Source organism: Gouania willdenowi, chromosome 15 (assembly GCF_900634775.1).
Source record: "Gouania willdenowi chromosome 15, fGouWil2.1, whole genome shotgun sequence".
Lineage (NCBI taxonomy): Eukaryota > Metazoa > Chordata > Actinopteri > Blenniiformes > Gobiesocidae > Gouania > Gouania willdenowi.
Window position 1 is genome coordinate 34141447 of NC_041058.1, and position 24160 is coordinate 34165606.

At 44.0% G+C, this 24160-nt stretch overlaps 1 protein-coding gene across 1 annotated transcript; it reads left to right on the forward strand.

Annotated features, from left to right (window-relative positions):
* The first annotated feature begins 2576 nt into the window (after nt 1-2576).
* On the forward strand, nt 2577-21357 carry LOC114476540 (E3 ubiquitin-protein ligase TRIM39-like). The gene is made up of 2 exons (XM_028468142.1): nt 2577-2688; nt 19275-21357. Exon 2 carries the CDS (start codon nt 19284-19286, stop codon nt 20907-20909), a length of 1626 nt encoding a protein of 541 aa, XP_028323943.1. The 5' UTR covers nt 2577-2688; nt 19275-19283; the 3' UTR covers nt 20910-21357.
* Nucleotides 21358-24160: the final 2803 nt, after the last annotated feature.

The following is a 24160-nucleotide window of genomic DNA, read 5'->3' on the forward strand; positions in this document are numbered from 1 at the left end:
CTAGGAGCATTTAATTACTATTTTTAAATAAATTGTTAATTTTTTCTGAGTACCCCCTGTATTGTACTCACATACCCCGAGGGGCCACGTACCCCTGTTTGGGAACCACTGGTTTACAGTACATAGGAGTGAAGTTATTGAATTTTGTTACTGATAAAAATCCATTTAAAACATAAAATGTATTTTTTCTCAAACCAAGTGTTGTAATATCACAGACTTTAGTGAAGTTTATTTTTTCCTGAAAATGGAGCCTGACTCCAAGTGGGGGCGGGAAGCCTGCTCAACATGGCAACCCAGCATGCAGTCAGTGTGGTATGACTGAGCGCCCTCTGCTGATCACACAGGGAACTGCATGACATCAAACAGCCTATGAACTGATCAAAAACATTCACTGAGTCTGAATCAATAAAAAAGGACAAATATGTGAGTGTTTTAATTTTGAACTTTTTATTGACAACAGTCAACGTACATAAAAACAACAACAAAAGTCCTGAGATTGGGCCCTAGCTTTAATAAAAGATATATATGGTTGCAATTAGGGATGGGTGATATAGACTAAAAAAATTGTACCGATAATTTCTGGTGTTTATCACGTAAACAATGAAACTGATGATAAATAAATAAATAAATAAATAAATAAATAAATAAATAAATAAAACAATTCCCAACTTAAAGTGTAAACAGGTTCCTTACAATCACAAATGAAATTGAATAAATCACTACTATAATGTTTTCAGTAATAGTATTTACACATTAAAAAAGGCTACATTAGCTGCTAAGAGCTATTCTTTATGGGCTGATATTTTCTATATTTGTGTGCGTGTGTCACTATTACTGTTATTGGATGCTATTCATTTATTTCCTCATTTGATGTGTGATCATTTATTTTTCACCTGTCACAGTCTGATGAGGCAACGGAACGTGATCTGATTTTCTATCATTCGTAATGTTCACTGTGTCCCCACATTACGCTCTCCTGTGTGTGTCCACCTCAACAATTAACACCTCCACCTCACACTGAGTGGAATTTGTTTTATTTCCCACTCGGTCCACCATGAAATTTGAATTAGTGAATATTCATTCAGGGCGTTCACCGGACCTTTTATAGACACCAAATGGGCGGAGCAAGGTGTTTCTTCACCTGCGCCAACCTTAGAGTTGATTGTGATTTATAAATGGAAACAGGCGTGGGACGTACGCGCGCCCTCGTTTATAAATCGTAAAAAAAAGATTTGTACACACTTCCTGGTTTTTAGCGTACGGCAACTGAAGTGTGCTTACCTAGGCACACTTTCATAGATGAGGCCCCTGGTATTGACTACTCAGCCTGGACAGAAAGACCCGCCCACAGCCCTTGATGTGGGCGGGTCTTTGATTTGACATTGCTATTACCGACAGCTTGGGTCATGAAGTAAAAGCAATGTCAAAATGCAAATGGAAAAAACAGTGACAAAACAGAAAAAGCAAAAACAAAATGTAAAAAGAAAATGACTATATTTGTATATTTTTCCATTATTGATTTTCTTTATATTTACACACTTTTTTTTTATTGATTCTCTTTATATTTACACACTTTTTTTTTATTGATTCTCTTTATATTTCCACATTTTTTTTTTATTGATTCTCTTTATATTTCCACATGCATTTCCTTTTCATTTTGGCATTCCTGTGATTCCATATATATGAGATGACTTTGTTGTAATTTGCGCTATATAAATAAAGTTGAGTTGAGACAAGCACTCACACTCACATTCACTCCAGTCAACCTAACATCATGTTTTTGGATTGTGGGAGGAAGCAGGAGAACCCTGAGGAAACCCACGCAGCACAGGGAGAACATGCAAACTCCACACAGAAAGGACCCAAGTGTCCACCTCAGGGTTTGAACCCAGGACCTTCTTGCTGTGGGGCAGACGATGAAGGTAGATATGCTGCAAAATGTGGGAGCTTCTAGAATGTGATTTAAGCTTGTGTATAAAAAATCCACACACGTGAAATAAATTTAATGTCACAAATGATGGAAAAACATTTAGAGACTGATATTTACACATCGCATTCTACAAGCTCATGTGATAGGTTACAAATGGTTAAAAATGGTTAATATTGGAAATGGTAAGGTATTGGAATTATTATTCAAATTACTTTGTAAGTATATTCTATACGGTTTAAAAGTAGAATCTTTGTAAATTGGAGTTAAAAAGAATATCTTTCATATTTCTAGAATTGCTGAAATATTACTAATATAGGGTAAATACTGTGTCATTTGCAATTTGAGTGTTTGATGGTTTGCAGATCGATTGGTTCTGACGTGCATAGCGGTGTGTTCTTTGCGCCTGCGCAAAAAAGTGTGTGTGCTCTTTGGAATAAAGCAACGAGGAAGCTGGAAGTCGACTGCTTCTCTGTCCCTTTATTTGTTCCAAAGCAACCACCGTACCTCTCCCACACTGTTGGAGCGGAGGGCGCAACACTCACACATTTTGCAACATATCTACCTTCATACAGACATGCTATCTGTTAGTTAGTTAGTGCCCTCTGCTGAGCACACAGAGAACTGCATCCATTCTGTTCCTGTTTCTGTGAAAGTGAAAGTGTTTTAGAGCTCCAGTCCCACCAACGTGTGTGTGTTTGTGAGGAGAAAACATTGAAGACACTTCAACTGTTGTTTTTCAGCTACGAACTCAAATAGCGGTGAGTTCAGGTGTTTATATTCACTGTGTTAACCAGAGGATGGAATGTACCACTTTATTTAACGTTTGGAGAGGTAAATATTAACCAGAAGATGGAATGTACCACTTTATTTAACGTTTGGAGAGGTAAATATTAACCAGAGGATGGAATGTACCACTTTATTTAACGTTTGGAGAGGTAAATATTAACCAGAGGATGGAATGTACCACTTTATTTAACGTTTGGAGAGGTAAATATTAACCAGAAGATGGAATGTACCACTTTATTTAATGTTTGGAGAGGTAAATATTAACCAGAGGATGGAATGTACCACTTTATTAAACGTTTGGAGAGGTAAATATTAACCAGAAGATGGAATGTACCACTTTATTTAACATTGCATGCGCATCTGGTTGGCCTCTGGGGCTGGGGCCCTGCGTGCTCCTCTGCCGCTCCTTCCCCTTGCTCCCTGTCCCCCTGTCTCGTCCTCCCCCCCCCCCTCCTTTGCTCTTGCGCCCGCCATCCGGTTGGGCTGGGTTTGGGGGGCTCCCGTTTGCCTGGGGGCTGGTGGGGGGGCTGTTGCTCCCGCCTGGGGGGCGGGCGGTGCCGTGCCGGATGGGTTGGCTGGGGGGTGGTCCCGTTGGGGGGCCTGGGGTGGTGGGGTCCGTGGCTCCGGTCCGGGGGGATCCGGGGTGGGGGTGGCTTTGGGGGTGGCTGCTGCCCGGGGTCGGCGATTGCCTCCTGGGTTGCTGGGTGGCGGGGTGTGGCCGTGGGTTTCTCCGTCGGCCCTTGCGGGTCCTCGGCTTGGCTCCCTGGGGTGCGCCTTCGCCAGGGATGTCGCTTGCGTGACGGGCCGGGCGGGGCCCCCCTCCGGTGTGGCCAGTACGGCTAGGGGTGTGGGGTGGGGGGTGCTATGGGGCCTCCCCGGGGGTCGTGTTGGGTGGGTGTGCGGGGGCGCGGTGAGTGGCTCTTGGCCTGGTGGATCCGCGTCGGGATTGGCTGGTCTGCTGGCTGGGCGCACCGGGCGCCGTGGGCGCCATTCCGGGGCGGGGGTGTCCCGGGGGTGGATCCGTGGTCTGGGTGTCCGGGGGCGTGCTCTCCTGTCATCTGCCCGGGGACCGGCCGCGGCTCGTGGCGGCGCTGCGCAGCCTTGGGTGGGGCGGGGCTGGTGGCCTGGGGCCCGCTGCCGTCCGGGGTGCGCTGGCGTCGGGGGGGTGTCTCGTGCCGGTGCGTGGGTCGTCGGGGGTCCCCTCCGTGGGGGGGGCTCTTCTGGCGCCGTTGGTGTGGGATGGCGGTACCGGGCTGGGGGTGCTTCGGTACTCGGGCTTGCCGGTCCGTGGCTGGCGGGGTGGCCCTGCTTGGCGGTGGATGGTGTCCTCTTTCGTCGGGGGGGCCGGGGCCGCCTTCCGGTGGAGGGTGTTGTGTCGTGGCGCCGGGTGGGCCTGTGCTGGCCCTGGTGCGGGCACGGGCCTCCCCCCTGCTCGGCCGCTCTCCTTGGCGGCGGGGGGGCGTCGCTCTGGGCCGGCGTGCGGCGGGGGTCGCTCCCTGGGGCACCGGGGGATGGGGTTGGTGCCTGGCTGCGCCCGGGGGTGGGGGGTGCCGCCGTGCTCCGCGGGGCCGTCGCAGTCTGGGGGGTGCCGTGGGGGGGGTCTCCGGCTTTGCTGCTCCGGGGCCCACAGTGCCGCTTGCCCGTCTGCACCATCTACCATCTCGCGTGGCCCGCCACGCGGACGGGCCCGGCTCGCACCGGACAGTCCTCCTACATGTACACTTCACCTCACTCCCAGCTGGTCTGGCCCATTCACAATATGCACCACACACCCATACCCAACCCTTGGGGGGCTGGATGGTGGGACTGGGGGTGGAGGGGGCCGCCACCTGTGTCACTATGTAGTGGCGTGGGGGCGGCACTCCCACCTCTAGTTACCCTACTAATCCCTCCAATTTTAATCACACCTCAACATGCCACCCCCCGGAGGGTGTACCCTCACTTACACCCTCCGGCCTATTACATTGGATTGGTGGCGTGGTGCGCTGGGTCCTTGGCTCCTTGGGGCTTTCTCGGGTGTGTATGGGGGGGGCGATGGTTGCCTCTCGGTTTGGGATCTTGGGGGCGTTCGGGGGGCTGCTTGGCCGTGTGGTGGTCGCCGGGGGCCCCCGGATTGCCCGCTCTTGCTGCTGGCCTGGCTGCTTCCGGGGCCCAGGGGCGGCTCGTGGGTTTTGCAGTGGCGGTTCTTGGAAATACATTTGTCATGGATGCACTGGCCTTGGGCTGTGGGATAACACTCATACTGGGCTCAACCACAGACACGTTGTTCCCAAATACCTGTTTTATGGAATTTCCACTCACTTCTTCCTCTGCTCACAGCCACCACCATTATTCCTAAGCCGCACACTGGTCACCAAACTGGCTTGATAACACAACAATAAGCACAATATACACAACCACAATTTCACATCGCATCACTTGAAATCTATCGACTACTCCCCACCCATTCCATTTCCTATCTTGTATCCCTCTTCCCTGTTAACTTCCCCACCCCCCTCCACCCCCTCACCTTGGTGTAACACTGCCCTCTCTTTTTTACATCCTCCCTTTAATAAAGTATTTCTTACCCTTCCCTAGGGAGGGCTGGTGATGGTCACAATTATGCAATGAAATAAATAAATTTATTTAATTGCAATAACAAAATATGCATTGCTGTTAAAAGATTGCACTTCTTGTAGTGTTAACCTTCGACAGAATGTGCAGACAAGAGAAGAAAAAAAAAAAAAAAAAAAAAATAACATTTGGAGAGGTAATTATTAACCAGAAGATGGAATGTACCACTTTATTTAACGTTTGGAGAGGTAATTATTAACCACAGGATGGAATGTACCACTTTATTTAACGTTTGGAGAGGTAATTATTAACCAGAGGATGGAATGTACCACTTTATTTAACGTTTGGAGAGGTAATTATTAACCAGAGGATGGAATGTACCACTTTATTTAACGTTTGGAGAGGTAATTATTAACCATAGGATGGAATGTACCACTTTATTTAACGTTTGGAGAGGTAATTATTAACCAGAAGATGGAATCTACCACTTTATTTAACGTTTGGAGAGGTAATTATTAACCATAGGATGGAATGTACCACTTTATTTAACGACCAGTGGTACAACTCTCTATTACAACGTTAGCTTACCTTGTCATTGATGGCGTTGTGGGCATATAAATATTTAGGTTTGTGCATTTTGAGTAATTTTAATATTTTTGTTGTTTGGTGTATTTTTCTGTAATGTAGGTTTTTTGGAGTCATTTGTGTGTTTTTGGAGCTTTTTTGTATGTTTTGTGTGTTTTTAGTATAAATATTGTATAGTGTGTTGTTTTATTTTACTCATTTAGTATATTTTTATTATAAATACCTCTAGTAAAGTGCCCGTCGGAAGTATGTATTCATATAGTGGGAGCTTAAATGTAGTGTTCAATTATATCCAGATGAGTATGAGTTTGAAGGTTGGATGTACATACGTAGAGGTGTACATACTCTGCACTCTGTAGTGTTATTATGGGGTTTATTTGCGGGTGCAAAATAAAATAGCGTGTGATTTACCTGGTTTAATTCTATGGGACATGCACATAATAAATGTGTTTTTTTTTTGTGTAATGTATGTTTTTTGGAGTCATTATGTGTATTTTCGTATCTTTTTTGGTGTAGTTTTGTGCATTTCTGTTGTGTATTTTTTGTATAAATATTTAGTTTTGTGTATTTTTTAGTCATTTTCATATTTCTGTTGTTGTTTAGTGTATTTTTCTGTAATGTATGTTTTTTGGAGTCATTTTGTGTATTTTTGGAGCCTTCTTGTATATTTTTGTGTATTTCTGTTGTTGTTTTGTGTACTTTTAGTATAAATATTGTTGTTTTTTTGTTTTATTTTACTCATTTAGTATATTTTTATTATAAATACCTTATGTGTGGTGTGTGTTTGTGTGTGTGTGTGTGTGTGTCCCATGAAATGTTTAAGACGCTGATAACCAAATTCCATAGACATTGTAGCGCCAATCAGAAAAGTAACAAAACGGTGCAAAACAAAACATAAAGCTCCAAACTACATGAGTGAGTAAGTAAATTAAAGTATTATCTACAATTCAGCTGTCCTTTTTAAAAAACAAAATCATTGTTTACCTTCGAACCGAGTGGTCAGAGCTTAACTTCCATGCACGGCACCACAGAGAATCTGCAGTTTAAGAAATCTTTTATTATAGGGAGGATGTAAAAAGGGGGAGCAGTGTTACACCTAGGTGGAGGGGGAGGTGGGGGCCAAGAAGCCCCAGGCCATCCCCCCACGGCCGAGCAGCCCCCCAAATCCCGCCACCGACCCCAACCCCCAACCCCAAGGCCCCCTGCCAGCATACCCCCACCCACTCACACCCTCGCACCCAACCCCCCGAGGGGAGGGCTCAGAGTGCCCCCCACCCGAGACCCCAGCAGAGGAGCCAAGGCCCATGCCGAGCAGACGGCCAGAGCCGGCAGTGACCAGGCCCCAGGCCAGAAGGACCCGGAACGGAAGCAGCACCAAGGACAGCCCCCCCAGGGACGATGAGCACGCCCATAGCCACCTAGGACACCAAGGGGACGCTGCAAGTCGCTCCTCCGGCCCCCAGGCGCACCGACTGAGCACTCCAGAGCGCGGCAGATCGCTTTTTTTCATTGCCGCCCGCGCGATGAGTAAAGGCCAATCCCCCATCCCCCAAAGGGCCAAGCCTCACAGGCGCCGCCCAAGCAGGGGCCACCCAGCGCCGCACCCGCAGGTATGCTACGGCGCGGCCAGCACCATCCGCCCCGTCAGGACTGGCCCCGCCAGGCCCGCCGGACCCCAAGAGCACCCCCGCGAGACAGGAAACCGTGAAGGGCGAGCCCCCGGGCCAAGCCCCTGCAGTGGGCCCCCCAACGGACAGCGCAAGCCACGGGGCAATGCCTCCCACTGGCACACGAGCGACCGGCGGCCGCCACCGCGGGAAGGAGGCACCCCACCAGCATACAACTGGTACAGAGCAGCAGCCCCCAGCCAAAGGCAGCCCCGTACCTACCCACCAGTCCGCAGATAGCAGGACAGACCTATCAAGCGGCCGATACCGACCTCAACCACCGGAACAGCTAGAGCCGCCCCCCAGCAAAGAGCATCATCCCGGAGTGCCAAGTCCTCGGGCAGACGGCGGGGGAGCGCGCCCCAAGACGCCAAACCCAAAGATCCACTCCCGGGACACCTCCGTCCCAACACGGCACCCACGGGGCCCGCCGCCCCCAGCCAGAAGACCAACCACCCCCGACACGGATCCGCCAGGACAGGAGCCACAGGCCGCGCTCTCACACACATCCACCTAGTCCGACCCCAGGGGAGGCCCCAGCACGGGCGAGGCCCATAGCTCATTCTTCCCTCCCCCTTGAAGCCATACACGCCGGCCCATGTGGTCCCTCAAGTGAGCCCCGGAGGGGGGGCGACCTGGCCCACCGTTCCATCGGCACCTTCAGCGAAGGCGCGCCCCAGGGAACCAGGCCAAATAATAATTTTTTGGCCTGGTTAATAATTTTTTAGTAATTAGGTGTAGTGGCAGGTGTGACATGAGTGAAGGTGCAGCAATTATCAGGCGCGCTTCACTATGTAGCACCGTCTACGTAACATGTAAACACTTAGATCTGATGCAGAGCGTAACACTACAGTCACTACCACGCTATGGACGGGTGTCGTGACAAACCAGACTAAATGGTGGTCCGTTATACACTCACACTGAGGCTCTCAGCGTCACCACAGAATACATGAATTAATTGATTTATTAATTTATCAGTCTGAAAGCGTCCAATGAATGCAGGTTTATTAACGTACTAATGTAGGTCAGTCCATCAGATATAATTCTATATATTTCTTATAGGATGTCATCGGTAAATAAAAGGATTGCATCGATGTCTAAATATCCTGTCAGAGTCACATCAGATTTACACAGAGACGTGTTCACAATAATAGGTTGTTTTCTAAGAAATCTGATTGGTCAGGAAGCTGGACTTTAGTACTTGCTCAGATCCTATCTAGAACCAAACCTGGTCCCAGCCAGGTTAGTCATTCAGCCTAAGTTACCATGGTGATTTAGCTCCATCAGATGTTAGCCAGCTTCGTAGTATAGCACACACTGATTAAATCACGGAAGGTAAATCAATCAGAGGAAATCCATCATCGTAGTACAGACCCTAAAAGTCCTCAGTTTCCTCAGGTGGTGGAGGCCTTGTTGTGCTTTTCTAAAAACAGAGTCAGAATGATGTGTAAAGAAGAAGGTAGAGTCAAACTCTACATCCAGATATTTCAAAGTGTCTACCTGCTCAATGGGCTGACCCTGGATGCTCAGAGGTGAAAAGCAGAAGCAGACAGTTTCTCTCTGGCCCCACAGTACAGCTCCTTAGTCTTTAAGTTTAGATCCAGAGACTTTTGATTAAAAGTCTGGACCAAGTGTGTTGAGCAATATAGAAATTTCATTGTACAGGGAAACATGTTTCTTTACTGTGCAGATGACAATAAACACTTTGAATCTTGAACAGTGGGTCAGTCCTGTCCTTCAGATGAGCCACTAACACCATGTTGTCTGCATATTTAAAAAAATGAATTCTCTGTCACAGGAAATGTCATTTATGTAGAAAGAGAACAGAACTATAGATAAAACACACAGAGGCGTTGCAACATAGGCAACACAGGCAATTGCCTAGGGCCCCGAGCTGAAGGGCGCCCCAGAGGGATGGCTGACAGTCAATTTCAATGACAAAATAATTAAACTGCTTTGAGACGCTGCAGAGACAGCGCATCAAAAATCCCCTGCACAGGGCCCTTTCTGAGTAGTCACTGGCTTGTTGCTAGTAGGGGACCCCGACAGACGGCAGATATCAGTGACACAACTTGGAACCCTCCGGACACGGTACATTGATACGTCGGGAACCTCCCTAATGGGGCCCCACTACTACCGGTTTCTGCATCAATGTGCTGATGTTATCAAACACACAGATAAAATGAAGCAGACATATCCCTCAGGGCTCATGAAAAGAAGAATAAAACAAGAAGAGGATGAAAATAAAAAAGGTGAGAGTGGTAAGTGAGAATGTGTAAGATATGTGTGTTACATTATAGAAACGTATAAGTACTTTTTTTAAACAGCAGAGGGCGCTATATATTTATCCCTTCCCTTGTCCAGCAGTGTATGCGGCGGGCGGAATCTGCTACTACTTTCTTCAATCACTCAATCAATCAATCTTTTATTTGTATAGCGCCAAATCATAACCAATGGTATCTCAAGACACTTTACAGTAGAGCAGTCTTAAGGACGGACTCTTCATTTTATGGATACACACATATGCATATATACGTATATGCACATACATATGTATCCCACACCCAACATGAATTCATCATGGCAGCAAGGAAAACCTTCTGTTAAGCAGCAGGAACCTTGTGTGGATCCCATTCCTATGATGAACAGCCATCCACGTTATGCTGTGTTGGGTGTGTGCAGAGGAAAGGGTGGAGACAGAGTTGTTGAGACTCTGTAACTCCACACTAAGGATCCCACGGACCTGCAAGACAAAAGCCAGAAGGAGTACAGGAGCAAACACACAAGGGAAGAAGCAGACATAGAGGGAGTGTTTGAGAGATAAATGGGACCCTCTCCGGTCCCTCTCTAACCTAAATGACCTCTCTCTTAACGCCCTCTCCAACCTCTCTCCAACCGAGCATGCCAGACCCCCCCACCGGCAGTCTATGCCTATTGCATCTTAACTATGAGCTATGAGCTTGTTCCTAACTAAAAGCTTTACCAAAGAGGAATGTTTTGAGCCTAACCTTAAAGGTAGAGAGGGTGTCTGCCCCTCGAACCGTGGTTGGTAGATGGTTCCAGAGAAGTGGGGCCTGATAACTGAAAGCTCTTCCTCCTATACTACTTTTAGAGACAAATGGAACAACGAGTAGGCCAGCATTTTGAGAGCGTAGTGTTCTGGGGGGATTGTATTGCACTACAAGCTCCTTGAGATAGACTGGTGCCTGTCCATTTAGGGCTTTATAAGTGAGAAGAAGAATCTTGAATTCTCTTTTATATTTTATGGGAAGCCAATGCAGAGAGGCTAATACAGGAGTAATGTGATCTCTTCTCCTAGTTTTAGTCAGTACACGTGCTGCAACATTTTGAACCAGCTGAAGTGTCTTAAGCGACTTGCTCGGGCAGCCTGCTAAAAGAGAATTACAATAATCCAGTCTAGAGGTAACAAAAGCATGGACTAGCTTTTCGGCGTCGCCCTGAGACAGGATAGATCTGATTTTAGCAATGTTACGGAGATGAAAGAAGGCAGTTCTTGAAGTTTGTTTTATGTGAGAGTTGAAGGATAAATCCTGATCAAATAGAACCCCAAGGTTTCTAACAGTTGTGCTTCGTGCTAGAGTAATGCCATCTAGGGCAGTTAGGCTAGCATAGGTTTCTCTAAGGTGTCGTGGGCTCAGTACAATGACCTCAGTCTTGTCTGAGTTAAGAAGAAGAAAACTTTGGTCCATCCAGGCCCTAATGTCCTTTAGACAGGCCTCAAGTTTAGATAGCTGATTTGTCTCACCTGGCTTCATTGATACATACAGTTGGGTATCATCAGCATAGCAGTGAAAGTTAACAGAGTATTTTCTCATAACATTACCAAGGGGGAGCATATAGATACAGAAGAGGATTGGACCTAGCACAGAGCCCTGAGGAACCTCGTAGCTTACTTTAGTGTACACAGAAGACTTATTATTCACGTGTACAAACTGGTACCTATCAGATAGGTAGGACTTAAACCAGTTGAGGGCAGTCCCTGTGATTCCAAGTAATTCTTCTAATCTCCCTAGTAGAATATAGTGATCTATAGTGTCAAAAGCTGCACTAAGATCTAATAAAACCAGCACTGAGAGTCGTCCTTCATCTGAAGCTCAGAGTAGATCATTAGTTACTTTAACTAAAGCAGTCTCTGTGCTGTGTTGAGCTCTAAAACCTGACTGGAAGTCCTCGAACATGCTGTTGTTTTGAAGGAAGTCACAGAGCTGAGCTGCCACAACTTTCTCAAGAATCTTTATTTTTATTTTCTTCAATTAGTGAGGAGTAGTATGTAGATCGACTATGTCGTAAGGCTGTCATGTATTTACTATGGCTTTCTTGCCAGAGTATTCGTGACTCCTCTGTTTTATTGGAGCGCCACATTCTCTCTAATTTACGGGTTGTTTGTTTGAGTGTGTGAGTTTCAGAGCTAAACCACGGAGCTTTCCTCTGACGTTTAATAGTTTTTTCCCTCAATGGGGCAATTGAGTCCAAGGTGGATTTTAGTAGACTAGCAGAGCTATCGACAAGCAGATCCAGTTGAGAGGGGTTATAATTAATATCATAGTTATTTATTGGATGGTGCACTGAGTTTAAGGCAGCAGGAATGGCCTCTTTAAATTTAGCCACAGCACTATTGGACAGATTTCTACTCCTAACTATTTTATTGCACAGTGCGAGATCCTCTAGGATAATGTTAAAAGATATTAAAAAGTGATCTGATAGCAGAGGATTTTCAGGGTAGACTTTTAGTTCATTAATATCAAGGCCATATGTTAGAACAAGATCAAGAGTATGATTTAAACGATGCGTAGCTTCATTAATAGTTTGAAAAAAGCCAACTGAGTCTATTAGGGACATAAAGGCTGAGCTCAGGCTATCACTATCTTTGTCCACATGGATATTAAAATCTCCTACTATCAGTATTTTATCAGAACTGAGGACTAAGTTTGATATAAACTCAGAGAATTCTGATTGAAATTCAGAATAAGGGCCTGGAGGACGGTAAATTATCACAAATAAGACTGGCTGGAAGGTTTTTGATTCGGTATGAGATAAATTTAGAACCAGGCTTTCAAAGGAAGTGTAACTGGCCTTTGGTTTAGGATAGATTAGGAGAGAGGAATGATAAATAGCTGCTACACCACCTCCACGGCCTATGTCTCGTGGCATATGAGTATTTAAATGACTGGGAGGAGTGGCTTCATTTAAACTAACATATTCATCTTGATACAGCCATGTTTCAGTTAAACAGAATAAATCAAAGTTATTTTCTGAGATAAGGTCATTTACTAGTAGAGATTTGGATCTCAGTGATCTAATATTTAATAGAGCACATCTAATGGTTTTATGTTTTGGTGTTTCTAGATTTGAGATTTTAATTTTTTTCAGATTTTTATAATTGATAGCTCTTTTGTTTGATTTTATGTTAAAATCATTGTGAAATATGGGTCGGGGGACAGACACCGTCTCCATAAAATAATATTCATCACCATCACAACAGTTGTCATGGCGATGAACACAGCTATCATAATAGCAATGGGAGGGAAACTGTCCTAAGGCAAGCGCAGAGGGGCGTGGAGGACTCCCCCTCTGTAACATGGTCTCATTCATGAGATGTCATAACAGTGACTGTGCCATGTTTTCTGATAGTAGAGATGCTCCCTCCAAAGTAGGATGGATTCCATCTCTCCCTATCAGGTTCGGTTTTCCCCAGAAGGATCTCCAATTATCAATGAAGCCCACCTCGTTTTCTGGACACCACCTCGATAGCCAGCGGTTAAATGATGACATGTCATCACTGGTCAGATTTGGTAAGGGACCAGAGAAAATTACGGAGTCCGACATTGTTTTAGCATAAGCACAAACTGATTCAATATTCACTTTGGTTGCTTCCGACTGACGACGTCGGGAGTCATTAGTTCCGACATGGAGGACTATCCTATCAAACTGACGGTTACTCTTTGCCAGCAACTTTAGATTTGATTCTATGTCGCCCGCTCTGGCCCCTGGGATGCACCTCACGATGCCTGCTGACTTCGCTAGCTTCACGTTTCTCACTATGGAGTCGCCAATTATCAGAGTTTGTTCCCCGGTGAGTGTGCTGTCCTCACGGAGGGGGGAGAACCTGTTTGAGACGTGAACATGGTGGTGTCCCGAGCGGCTTTTTGACCTTCGACTATGCTTACCACGGCCAGTAACCCAATCATTGCTGGCCGGGGGGGAGGCTAAGCTAGAGCTAGCACGGTCCGCACCGGCTAGGTCCTGCTTGCTAGCTTCGGTTTTGGTATCAGGGGTGCGGAACCGCTTCTCCAGATTGTTGATCCTCGCCTCCATATCTAGCAGTACGCTACACTTTATGCAACTACCATTGTCCCTAAAGGAGGACGAGGAGTAACTCAACATCTGACACACCGGGCAGGAGAGCGGAGGGGAGGAGAGAGAAGCCATAGGTGCTAAATTTAAGCTAAGCTAAGCTAAGGACAAAAGGAAGTTTAAAGGAGATTACACTGCCTATAAGAGGCGAGGTTGCTTTTTACTTAACCTTCGTACGTTTAACTCTACGGTAAAAAATTAAAACAAGTGTTTTCAAGGCTAAAATATCAATGACAACAAGTTTGAGTAGCGTTAGCAGAACACAGTAGTAGAGCGCTGCAAGCAGCGGTAGAGCGTAAACAGGAAATGATCGATATGTCACCACGTCAGCACGTGGTGATGCATCGATCTGGTGGTAACCAGATTTCTTTCTGGCCTTCTTCTACTCTTAAACATGTTCATAAATGATTCCTTACCCCTTTAGCACCGAAAGAATATCTGTAATATTACGTGAATATCTGTAAAAGTCACGTTTTTCGATTAGCTCTGTCTGCTAGCATAGCATCTCTTCTTCACTGCAAGATATCTGCATGCCAAGCGACCACTGGGTCACTGGGTCCCCCATTAAAATGCACCTGTTGTGGCCTGTCTGATTCATAAAATCAGTGTGGGGTGAACCTGAAGGTGTGTGAGCTGATGCAGCAGCACACCTGTGTGTACAGTGTTAAAAGCAGAGGAAAAGTTCATGAATAAAATCCATGTGTGTCATCATCTACGCTTCGTTTTGACTCGTTGACTAATTGAGGTGGATCCAGTTTGTCTGATAACATGCTAGAAAGAAAGTCACACGCCGCTCGTTCCATTTACCCAGAACAGAGGTCAGAGGTCAGGGCTGCAGGTCCTTAGGTGGAGATTTTTGGGGATGGAAATGATGGAGGATTCCTTCCACTGGTTTGGGACGCAGAAAAGAGTTTACTTCTCTGGTGATATTTTAGAAAGAAAGGCTGTCTCAAAGGAAGTTAAGAATGAAATAAAGAAAGCAAAAGCAAATCCAAAGAGTAAACCAGTTTGCTGAGGGTGATCTTAGAGCAGCTTGGAAAGGCATGAAATTCATGGCGTCGCTTAACCATTCTGACTGTAAGCCCAAACAGCATATCAGTATAAATGCTATTAATAACACAGATCTCCCGAATGCTTTTAATTCATTCTCCTGTAGGTTTGAAAGGATGGACCTATACGAAAGCTGTTCACATCTTAAAAATTTTCTAGAACATAAAAAGGAAAATAACCTGGTGATACCTCAGGAAAGTATCACCAACCAGTTCAGAAAAGTGAATGTCCGTAAGGCTGCAGGCCCTGATTTAATCTGTGGGAGGACACTATGCTACTTTGCTGAACAGCTGAGTGGGGTGTTGTTATGGAAATGATTATATTAATCATCAAATGTGTGTTCATGTGTACAATTTGTCATGTGTTTATACATGATGACTGCATTATATCGTTGTACTTTTGAACAGTGATCCTTTGCTGAGTCATGTTAGATTAGATTACCCGCAGTACAGACAGATTGTGCTGTATTCACTGTGCCAGCAACTAGTGTTGTGGTGGTCAAGACCGGTCTTGGTCTCGAGACCAAATTTTAAAGGTCTTGGTCTTGTCTCGGACTCTGAAGCATTTTGACTCGGTCTTGTCTCGGACTCGGGATTTTCCGTCAAGACCGTTCGAGACCAGCACTAATTCCTGCTATTTTTAAACTTTTTTATAACGTGATAATAACACGGAGAAGAATGGGATAAAACAATCCTTTATTCATTATTTAATCCACCCCGTATAATGACCACAACCTTCCTTAATGTGACTGAGTGACGTGTGTGACACACTCATACGTGTGTGGCTACGGTGTCAGTTTGGACCGCGGAGCAGAAGGGAGATATGAACTAATCACCTGTAAAAATCCCAGTAAAACTCCAGAAAACAATCACCAGTAATAAATATTATCTCCCTGTTAAAGACAGTAGCTCTAACAACTGGTAAAATGATAAACTGATGATATTACAGCCTGTGAAGGCTGGATAGGGGACGCACTTACTCTGCTTCTGGGTCCTAGTGCCAGCCCGGCGGGGAAGCCTGTTCCGTTTACCGTGTTTACTGAGGTCTGTGTGTGTTTAATAAGTCTGTGTGTGTTTAATAAGTCTGTGTGTGTTTAATTAGTCCGTGTGTGTTTAATAAGTCCGTGTGTGTTTAATAAGTCCGTGTGTGTCCGTTTGAAAGTCTGCATGTTTATGCATCTGTCCATCCACTCTTTTCATTATATCCATGTCTTTTAAGGCTTTATTACATAATGTCGGCTGTAGTCCGGGCCGCCGCCATCTTGGTTTATGTCGTCACCAGCGCGTCATCACCACAGAGTTGCACAAGCCAGAATGACTCAAATAACTGTAAAGAGGTCTTATATTAGTCTATTTTCTTTTTAAAGTGGTGTTTTTTTGTGTCTTTAGACTCCAATTACATGTATGTATATAATATGTTCCCTACAATATAAACAGGTTCACAATATAACTATTATTTATAGTTTCTGTTTCCACTGTATCCAGAATAATAATAATTCTCAACAAGAACTATTGATTAATTTGTTGCATGACTTTTCCAGGGTTTGAGTTTGTTTTATTTAGTTTCACATCTACCTGTAGATCTATGTTTTTTAGACTGATGACAACTTGTTTGTAGTTTTATTTCAGAAAGTTTCACTTTTACAGTTACAGTTGGAAACCTTTGTTAATTAAATATCCTAGTTATATTACAGCAACCAAATTAAACTATATCAACTAAGTGAATTAATAAAAATGGCCTGTGTAAAGGCTTTTTCAAACTAAAAAATTATCTTGTGAAATCTGTGACCTGTTAAACCTGAACAACTCAAAGAATCAGAATTAAGAATCATTATTTCTTGGCAGAAATGCTTTTAAACACATAAAAATCTTGTTTTCAAATATGTAGAATAATTGTGAATTTATCAGTAGCAGTAGTAGTTTTAATATTTTAGTTAATTTTTTGCAGGCACCTTTTTTGTCCGTCAAATGTATTTAAAATAAACTAAAATTAAAGAGAGAATTATATTTAACTGTCGAACCTTGTCATAATTTTATTTATTTATATATTTTTTTAAATTGAAAAAAAAATGTTTATGGTCTTGGTCTTGGTGCATTCTGGTCTCGGGCAAGTCTTGGTCTCAGATAGTGTGGTCTTGAACACAACACTACCAGCAACAAACAGTCTCTGCTCAAGGTCTCATACCAAAACTATGATCAGCAGAGCTCTGTAACAGTGATTTTCCACTCCTTCCTCCTCCTCACACCCTCTTCCCTCTTATATTAGGGTGGGGCTCTTTTATTTGTAATAGTGGGTGCTCAGAAAACTTTCCGTTAGTTGCTGGCCATTATTTCCCCTGCAGGGAAGATGCCCTTTTTTTGTACTTCTTTTCATTTAGTTTATAATAAATAATTTTTTATAAAATCATCATGCTTTGACTGGACTTCATCATTCAACCAGGGGACAAATCATGTTTTCAAATGAGGACAACCGTAAATTTGAAGTGATAGTCTTCACAAACCTGTTTCATCTTTGCCTTAACTGTGGAAAACATCCAACATCATCTCCTTGCCTAAATCTAAACAGCCCAAAGAGCTGAAACAATTCAGGCCCATAGCTCTGACATCCTTTGTCATTAAAAATCTTGAAAAAATTCTCAAAGAAATAATTCTTGACTTGATTGACAGCAAACATGATCCCTTGCAGTTTGCATACCAGTACTGGTTCACCCCAGGGCTGTGTCCTGTAGCCTCTGCTGTACATTATGTATACGGACTGGTGCAGAGCCAACCAGGAGGGCAGATATCTGATTAAGTTCTCAGTGCTCTGCTGTCGCTCGTACAGGGCCCTGAAGCAGGCCATGGTAGTGCCCTGTCTGACTTTGTCACATGGTGTGGTGACAATTATTTGGACCTGAATGTAACAAAAACTAAAGAATTGATTATTGACTTCAGGAAAAACCCACCAAAGCATGAAGCCAGCATCATTAATGGTGAAAAGGTGGAAATGGTGGACACCTACAAATACCTGGGCACAATATTTTACTCCAAACTGAAATTTGAAAAAAACACAGAGGCTATTGCAAAAAAAGGCCAACAGCGCATCTACCTGCTGCGGAAACTGAACTCTTTTAATGTATCTAAACCTATTTTATGTGCTTTTTATCATTCCTTTATTGAGAGTCTTTTAACCTTTTCATTCATGTGTTGGTTTTATGGATTATAGACATGTTTAAAGGCACAGGCTACAGGAGCCCCTCCCCCTCCCTTTAACAGTAGATTTAAAATAGCAAAATCAAAATAAAACAGAAAATATGGACATGCGTAAAATCGGGAGTGTGCTCGCACGGCCAAAGCACGCATTTATATCATCTCGTATTGACTACTGTAATTCTGTTTTTACTTGTTTTAATAAGTCGACCCTAAACAGACTCCAGATCGTTCAGACGCTGCTGCCAGACTTTTAACTGGTGCTTCTAGAACATCCCACATCACCCCCATTCTTGCTACTCTGCACTGGCTTCCAGTTAAGTTTCGCATAGAATATAAAATATTAGTTCTCACGTTTCGAGCATTACATGGTCAGGCCCCTAAATATATCTCAGACTTGTTGTGCCCCTACTCATCAGGGCGATGCCTTCGGTCTTCAGGTCAGGGGCTCCTAAAGACCCCAAAAACTAAATTTAAAACCAGAGGAGACCTGGCGTTCCAGGCTGTAGCTCCCAGACTCTGGAATAACCTGCACCAGTCTCTCAGGGAGCTCAACTGTGTGGTCACTTTTAAAAAACTGCTGAAGACTACACTTTACAGTAAAGCTTTTAGTTACTGGATTTTACTTTTTATTTATCCTTTAATGTTGCTGTTCTTATGATATTTATGCACTCTTGTTTTATTATTCTATTGTGTTGCACTTGTACTTTTACCACAACTCTGTACAGCACTTTGTGATTTTATCTGCAAAAAGCACTTTATAAATAAACTACTTACTTACTTACTTACTTGACATGGGGATCAGACTGCACTGCCGCACTGGAAAGATTTCGCATCTATCCATTGACTCTGTATGTAATCTGGATGTACGGACATTGTGTGACGCATCCTGTGTGAACGCAGCATCACAGGGATCCTGTCCATTATCCTGTTTATTTCTATGACTGTTTGAAAAGGGGCAGGGCTACAGAGCCAGCAGTACTATGAGTGCACAAACAGAAGGGAGGGAAAGAAGACAGTGAGTTAGTCAGAATAAAGCTAAACAAAATGATCCCAGTGAGTTGGTGTCAGGTAGAAACCAGTAAAAGCTTTCTAATGGAACACTCCACTGTTAATGTGCTGCTTGTCTCTGTCCCTCAGTGTGTGGACATGTCTGCTGCCTGCAGTGGGACGTCTGAACATCACTTCCTGTGCTCCATCTGTCTGGAGGTGCTCACTGATCCAGTCTCCACACCATGTGGACACAACTTCTGCAAATCATGCATCAGCACACACTGGGACACCAGTGTCAGCTACACGTGTCCCATGTGTCAGAAGGTGTTCACAACAAGACCTGAATTAGACGTCAACACTTTGATGCGTGAGATGGTTTCTCAGTTCAGACGTGAATCAGCAGCACCAGGAGAAGTTCCCTGTGATGTCTGCACTGGAACCAAAGTGAAGGCCCTGAAGTCCTGTCTGGACTGTGGGATCTCCTACTGTGAGATTCATCTGAAGCTTCACCTGACAGCATCAGGCCTGAGAAGACATCAGTTGGTGGAGCCTGTGGAGAACCTGGAAACCAGGATGTGTCCAAAGCACAGCAAACCTCTGGAGATGTTCTGTAAGAACGATCAGATATGTGTCTGCTTGATGTGTTCTGTTTTGGAGCACAAGAGTCACCAGTTAGTCCCTCTGAGAGAAGAGTGTGAAGAAAAGAAGGGGGAGCTGGAGAAGATAGAGGCTGACCTTCAGCAGATGATTCAGAAGAGACGAGATAAGCTGGAGGAGATCAGAGAGTCAATGAGAATTAGTAAGAATGCTGCAGACAGAGAGAAAGCTGAAGGTGTGGAGATGTTCACTGCTCTGAAGGAGCTTCTTCAGAGAGGCCTGAAGGAGCTGATGGAGACGATAGAGGAGCAAAGTGAATCAAAAGAGAGAGAGGCTGAAGGTTTGATCAAAGAGCTGGAGGAGGAAATCTCTGAGCTGATGAAGAGAAGCTCTGAGGTGGAGCAGCTCTCCTGCTCTGAAGACCACCTCCACCTCCTCCACTTCCTCCAACACTTCTGCTCTTCTCCTCCAGCAACCAAGGACTGGACAGAGGTCATGGTCCGTCCATCATCATATGAGGACATTGTGCTGAGAGCTGCGGCTCAGCTGGAGGACACAATCAGTGACAAGATGAAGGAGATGAAGATGAAGAGGAGGAAGGAGAAGGAGGAGATGAAGACGATGCAGCAGTTTGCAGTAGATGTGACTCTTGACCTTCTTACAGCTCATCCTGCCCTTGTCCTGTCTGATGATGGAAAACAAGTGTATCACAGTGATGTGTGGAAGAAAGTTCCAGATAATCCAGAGAGATTTTATCCTCGTGTTTATGTTTTAGGAAAACAGAGTTTCAGTTCAGGCAGATTTTACTTTGAGGTTCAGGTTAAAGGAAAAACTGACTGGACTTTAGGAGTGGTTGAAGAATCCATCAACAGGAAAGGACACTTCACTCTGAGTCCTGAGAATGGTTCCTGGGTTTTGAAACTCAGAGATGGAAATGAGTATGTAGCATGTGATAGTCCTCCAGTCATTCATCATCTGAATTGTGTTCCTGAGAAGGTGGGTGTGTTTGTGGACTATGAGGGGGGTGTGGTCTCCTTTTATGATGTAGATGCTGCAGCTCTGATCCACTCCTTCACTAACTGCAGATTCACTGGCAAACTTCACCCATTTTTTAGTCCCTGTTTAAATGAAGGTGGTAAAAACGCAGCACCTCTGATCATCTGTCCTGTCAATCAAAGTGAATGATCAGCGTCATGATAAAGTCTCATCAACAATGGATTCAATGGTTCTCTATGAGTTCTCCCACTTTTGGGCTCCAGGATCCTTTTCAGGGAGAACATTTACTGAGGACTTCCTCATGATCCTCACACGATGTTATTTTTCTCCATATTTGGTATTCCAAAATCCATTCACACAAACTAAGGTATGAATTTTACATCTAAATTGTTTGCTCAGGTTCTTGTTCATGAAACACCAAAAGTCCAGCAGTTTTCACCCAACATCTCAAGGTGCTTTCGAATGTTTTCATCAGATGTTAAAGTCCATGATGAGGAAATACTGTCTGAATTCCAGTAGGGAGTGGAATGAGGGGTTGCCTTTTCTGATTTCAAATAATTTTTAAAACTGTTCCTCAAGAGAACTGACAGGAAAAGTTGATATTAAACATATTTTAATCATTATTAACTACATATGTGTAAGAAATAAAACTGTAACATGATTCTACAGGTTTGTGTTTAATTGATTTTTTTTTTTTTTTAAATGTCCATGCCAATTGCAATTACATTGTTTTTTATCTGAACTCAATTACAATTACAACAGCAACATATTTGTTCAATTACGATTACATTTGTAGTTACGTAATAATTGTAATGAATGATCAATTACATGATTACAATTATAATTGACCCCAACCCTGCTGCTATTGCAAGATTTTAGCATAAATATGTCATAAAAAGGGTAAGATAATATATTAGCTGAGTCATTGTCCCATGCACTCCTTTCCTCCTAAGCTAAATAAACATTGAGGGTAATTATTTTTTCTTCAGAGATGGGGGTGTTATGGCTGTGGCCATAATCAAGCATTTTGTTTTGTACAGTATGTTGTATATTGTTGTCTTCTTGGGAGGTGAGTGACTCATTGTGTGGATCTTTGTCTGTAAAGTGAGTTCTTTTAGTCCAGTGTGAGTGAGTGCTGGGAGTTGTGAGTGGATCTTAGTTTTCTAGGTGGTGTTGCATGATTGGTGGAGACAAACAGCACTGATTGGTCCTCCATAAGTGTATTTTAATGTGTGTATAAAAGGTAAAAACCTCTGACAGCAGCACACTCTGTTTGTTCCCACCCTCCAAAGAGATTTATTTGAGAAATGTTTCTGTTCATAGTTTTGTCTTTGTTAAAGTTGTCTTTGTTAGCTGATTTCTTCCAGTGTGATATTTGGACTTCCTCCTTGGATCCAGCTTTTTGTTTATGTTGATGGTGATCTGTTTTGCTTTAGTGCTTTGTACAGTACACTACTTTAAAAATCATACATTGTGAATACCCCATACCCGATGTTTATTGATCATTTATTTGGGGACTGGGGATGAATGCTATTTTTCCTTAAATATCACCAAGCATACTTTGCAAGGTCACGATCAAAACACGATCTAAACATAAATCTAGCCAATCCCCGCAAATTCTGCAATTCTGTCCAATCACCACAAATTTCTGCAATTTTAACCAATCTGACTAAAGATTCTGGTCAATTCGGCAGCACAACGTGGCTGAAGTCTGTACACCTTGTCTAAGCCACATCAATCTCCGAAGCCAACAGCCACCATCAGCCGCCGGGAGTCCCCCGGTGCGACTGGAATCACCATTTAGTCTGGTTACAGAAAATCAGGCATTTTAGGCTGAAACAGTCACAGAAATTGGCCATGAACTCCTGGAGGGACTGAATACTGTGATTTTTACCTACAGTACCTCCTAGACCGGCGGATAACAGAATCCAACAATCCTGCACATTCCTGATGAACTCTGAATGTAATGATGTGATATTTGGTGATTTTAAAATGGGATTACTGCTGATGCTGAGAACAGGATTGAACAATAAAAGCTTTTTGTCCTTCAAACCTTATTGTTGTGTTCATTGCCACACTTAGAATCTTTTCTTCTTGATGATGGGCTAAATGAAGACGGAGGTTTGTGATGAGTTGACAGAAATTTGCCTGTTGGAGACTGGATCGATGGTTACTACCATTACAGATAGTTTCTTTTTCTCACACTTTGCCAACAGAGATACCAGGGCTCTGAAGAACTGCAACTGGTTAGATTTAACTGCAGCAAATGGCTTAAATCTGCCCTACCTGGATTATCTTGACATTGATCTTGAAAAAACAACATAAATCCCTCATTCCTAGGGTTTTAGGTATGATTGTGATGGGGCTATGTTTTAAATAGTTGTATGACAAATATGGTCTCCTCCTGTGCTGTTGGCTGGCCCAGCCTGGTACGAGGCTCTGTGAGCAGATGGAAGCTGGTGTTAATGCCACATCTCCTTTTGAAGTCAGAGCTCAGGGTAGATCCCCTATTAGAGTCTCAGTTATGACCCTGTCCATGATCGCAGTTACCTGCCCCCAGGTACCACTGAGGGAGCCAGTCAGTCTCTTGCTAGCGTCTCTAAGGCTTGAAGATGGGTCCCTAGAGAAACTGAAGTGCTTCAGCCTGAGCCAGACCTGCCAAACTCTGTGGGGCTTTTAGAACAGGAGGAAGCAGATGCAAGGGCCCTTCTTCAGAAGTATCAGACTCTGTTTTCCATGGATGGGGCTGATTTAGGTTGCACCAACCTCATTACTCATGAGATCCCATTTATAGATGAGGTAACAGTGAAACAACCAGATCGCCAGCTTCCTCATTTACAGTATGAAACCATAAGGGCCCACATGAAGCAGTTACAGGATTCTAAGAGTTGCAACCCATATTCATCCCCATTGTTGCAGTGATGAAGAAAAATGGAACACTAAGACTGTGTAGATTATCGCCAACTAAATGCAAAAACATGTGGAGAATTGATGCCTATCCTGTGAAGGAATACTATAGCTGTAATACTATATCACATTTGTGTTTCCTACTGTATGTGCTGTAGTTCCTGAGATATTAGAAGCTGAAAATGGAAGAAAAATAAGGACACTAAATTGTCCATATCTCATAAAGTATCTACCTATAAAAGCAAGGGAGGCGTGTGTGTGTGTGGATGTGTGTGCGTGCGTGCATGTGTGTGTGTGGAGCAAATATCTCCCAGACGCGGTGCGAGTTCGACCAGAAACTTGGTCAACGGGTTCCAAATACCCCAAATGTTTATTTTTTTGACCTCAGGGTGTGACCTCAGTGCACAGCTCATTTCCGGTGCGTGCATGAGCTCCCGTGGACTTCTCTTTTCTCTTTTGAGGAAAAATACTTTTTTACTGTTCTTTATTTGGTGATGACATTTCGAAACGTTTATTTTCATGTTAGTTTGACC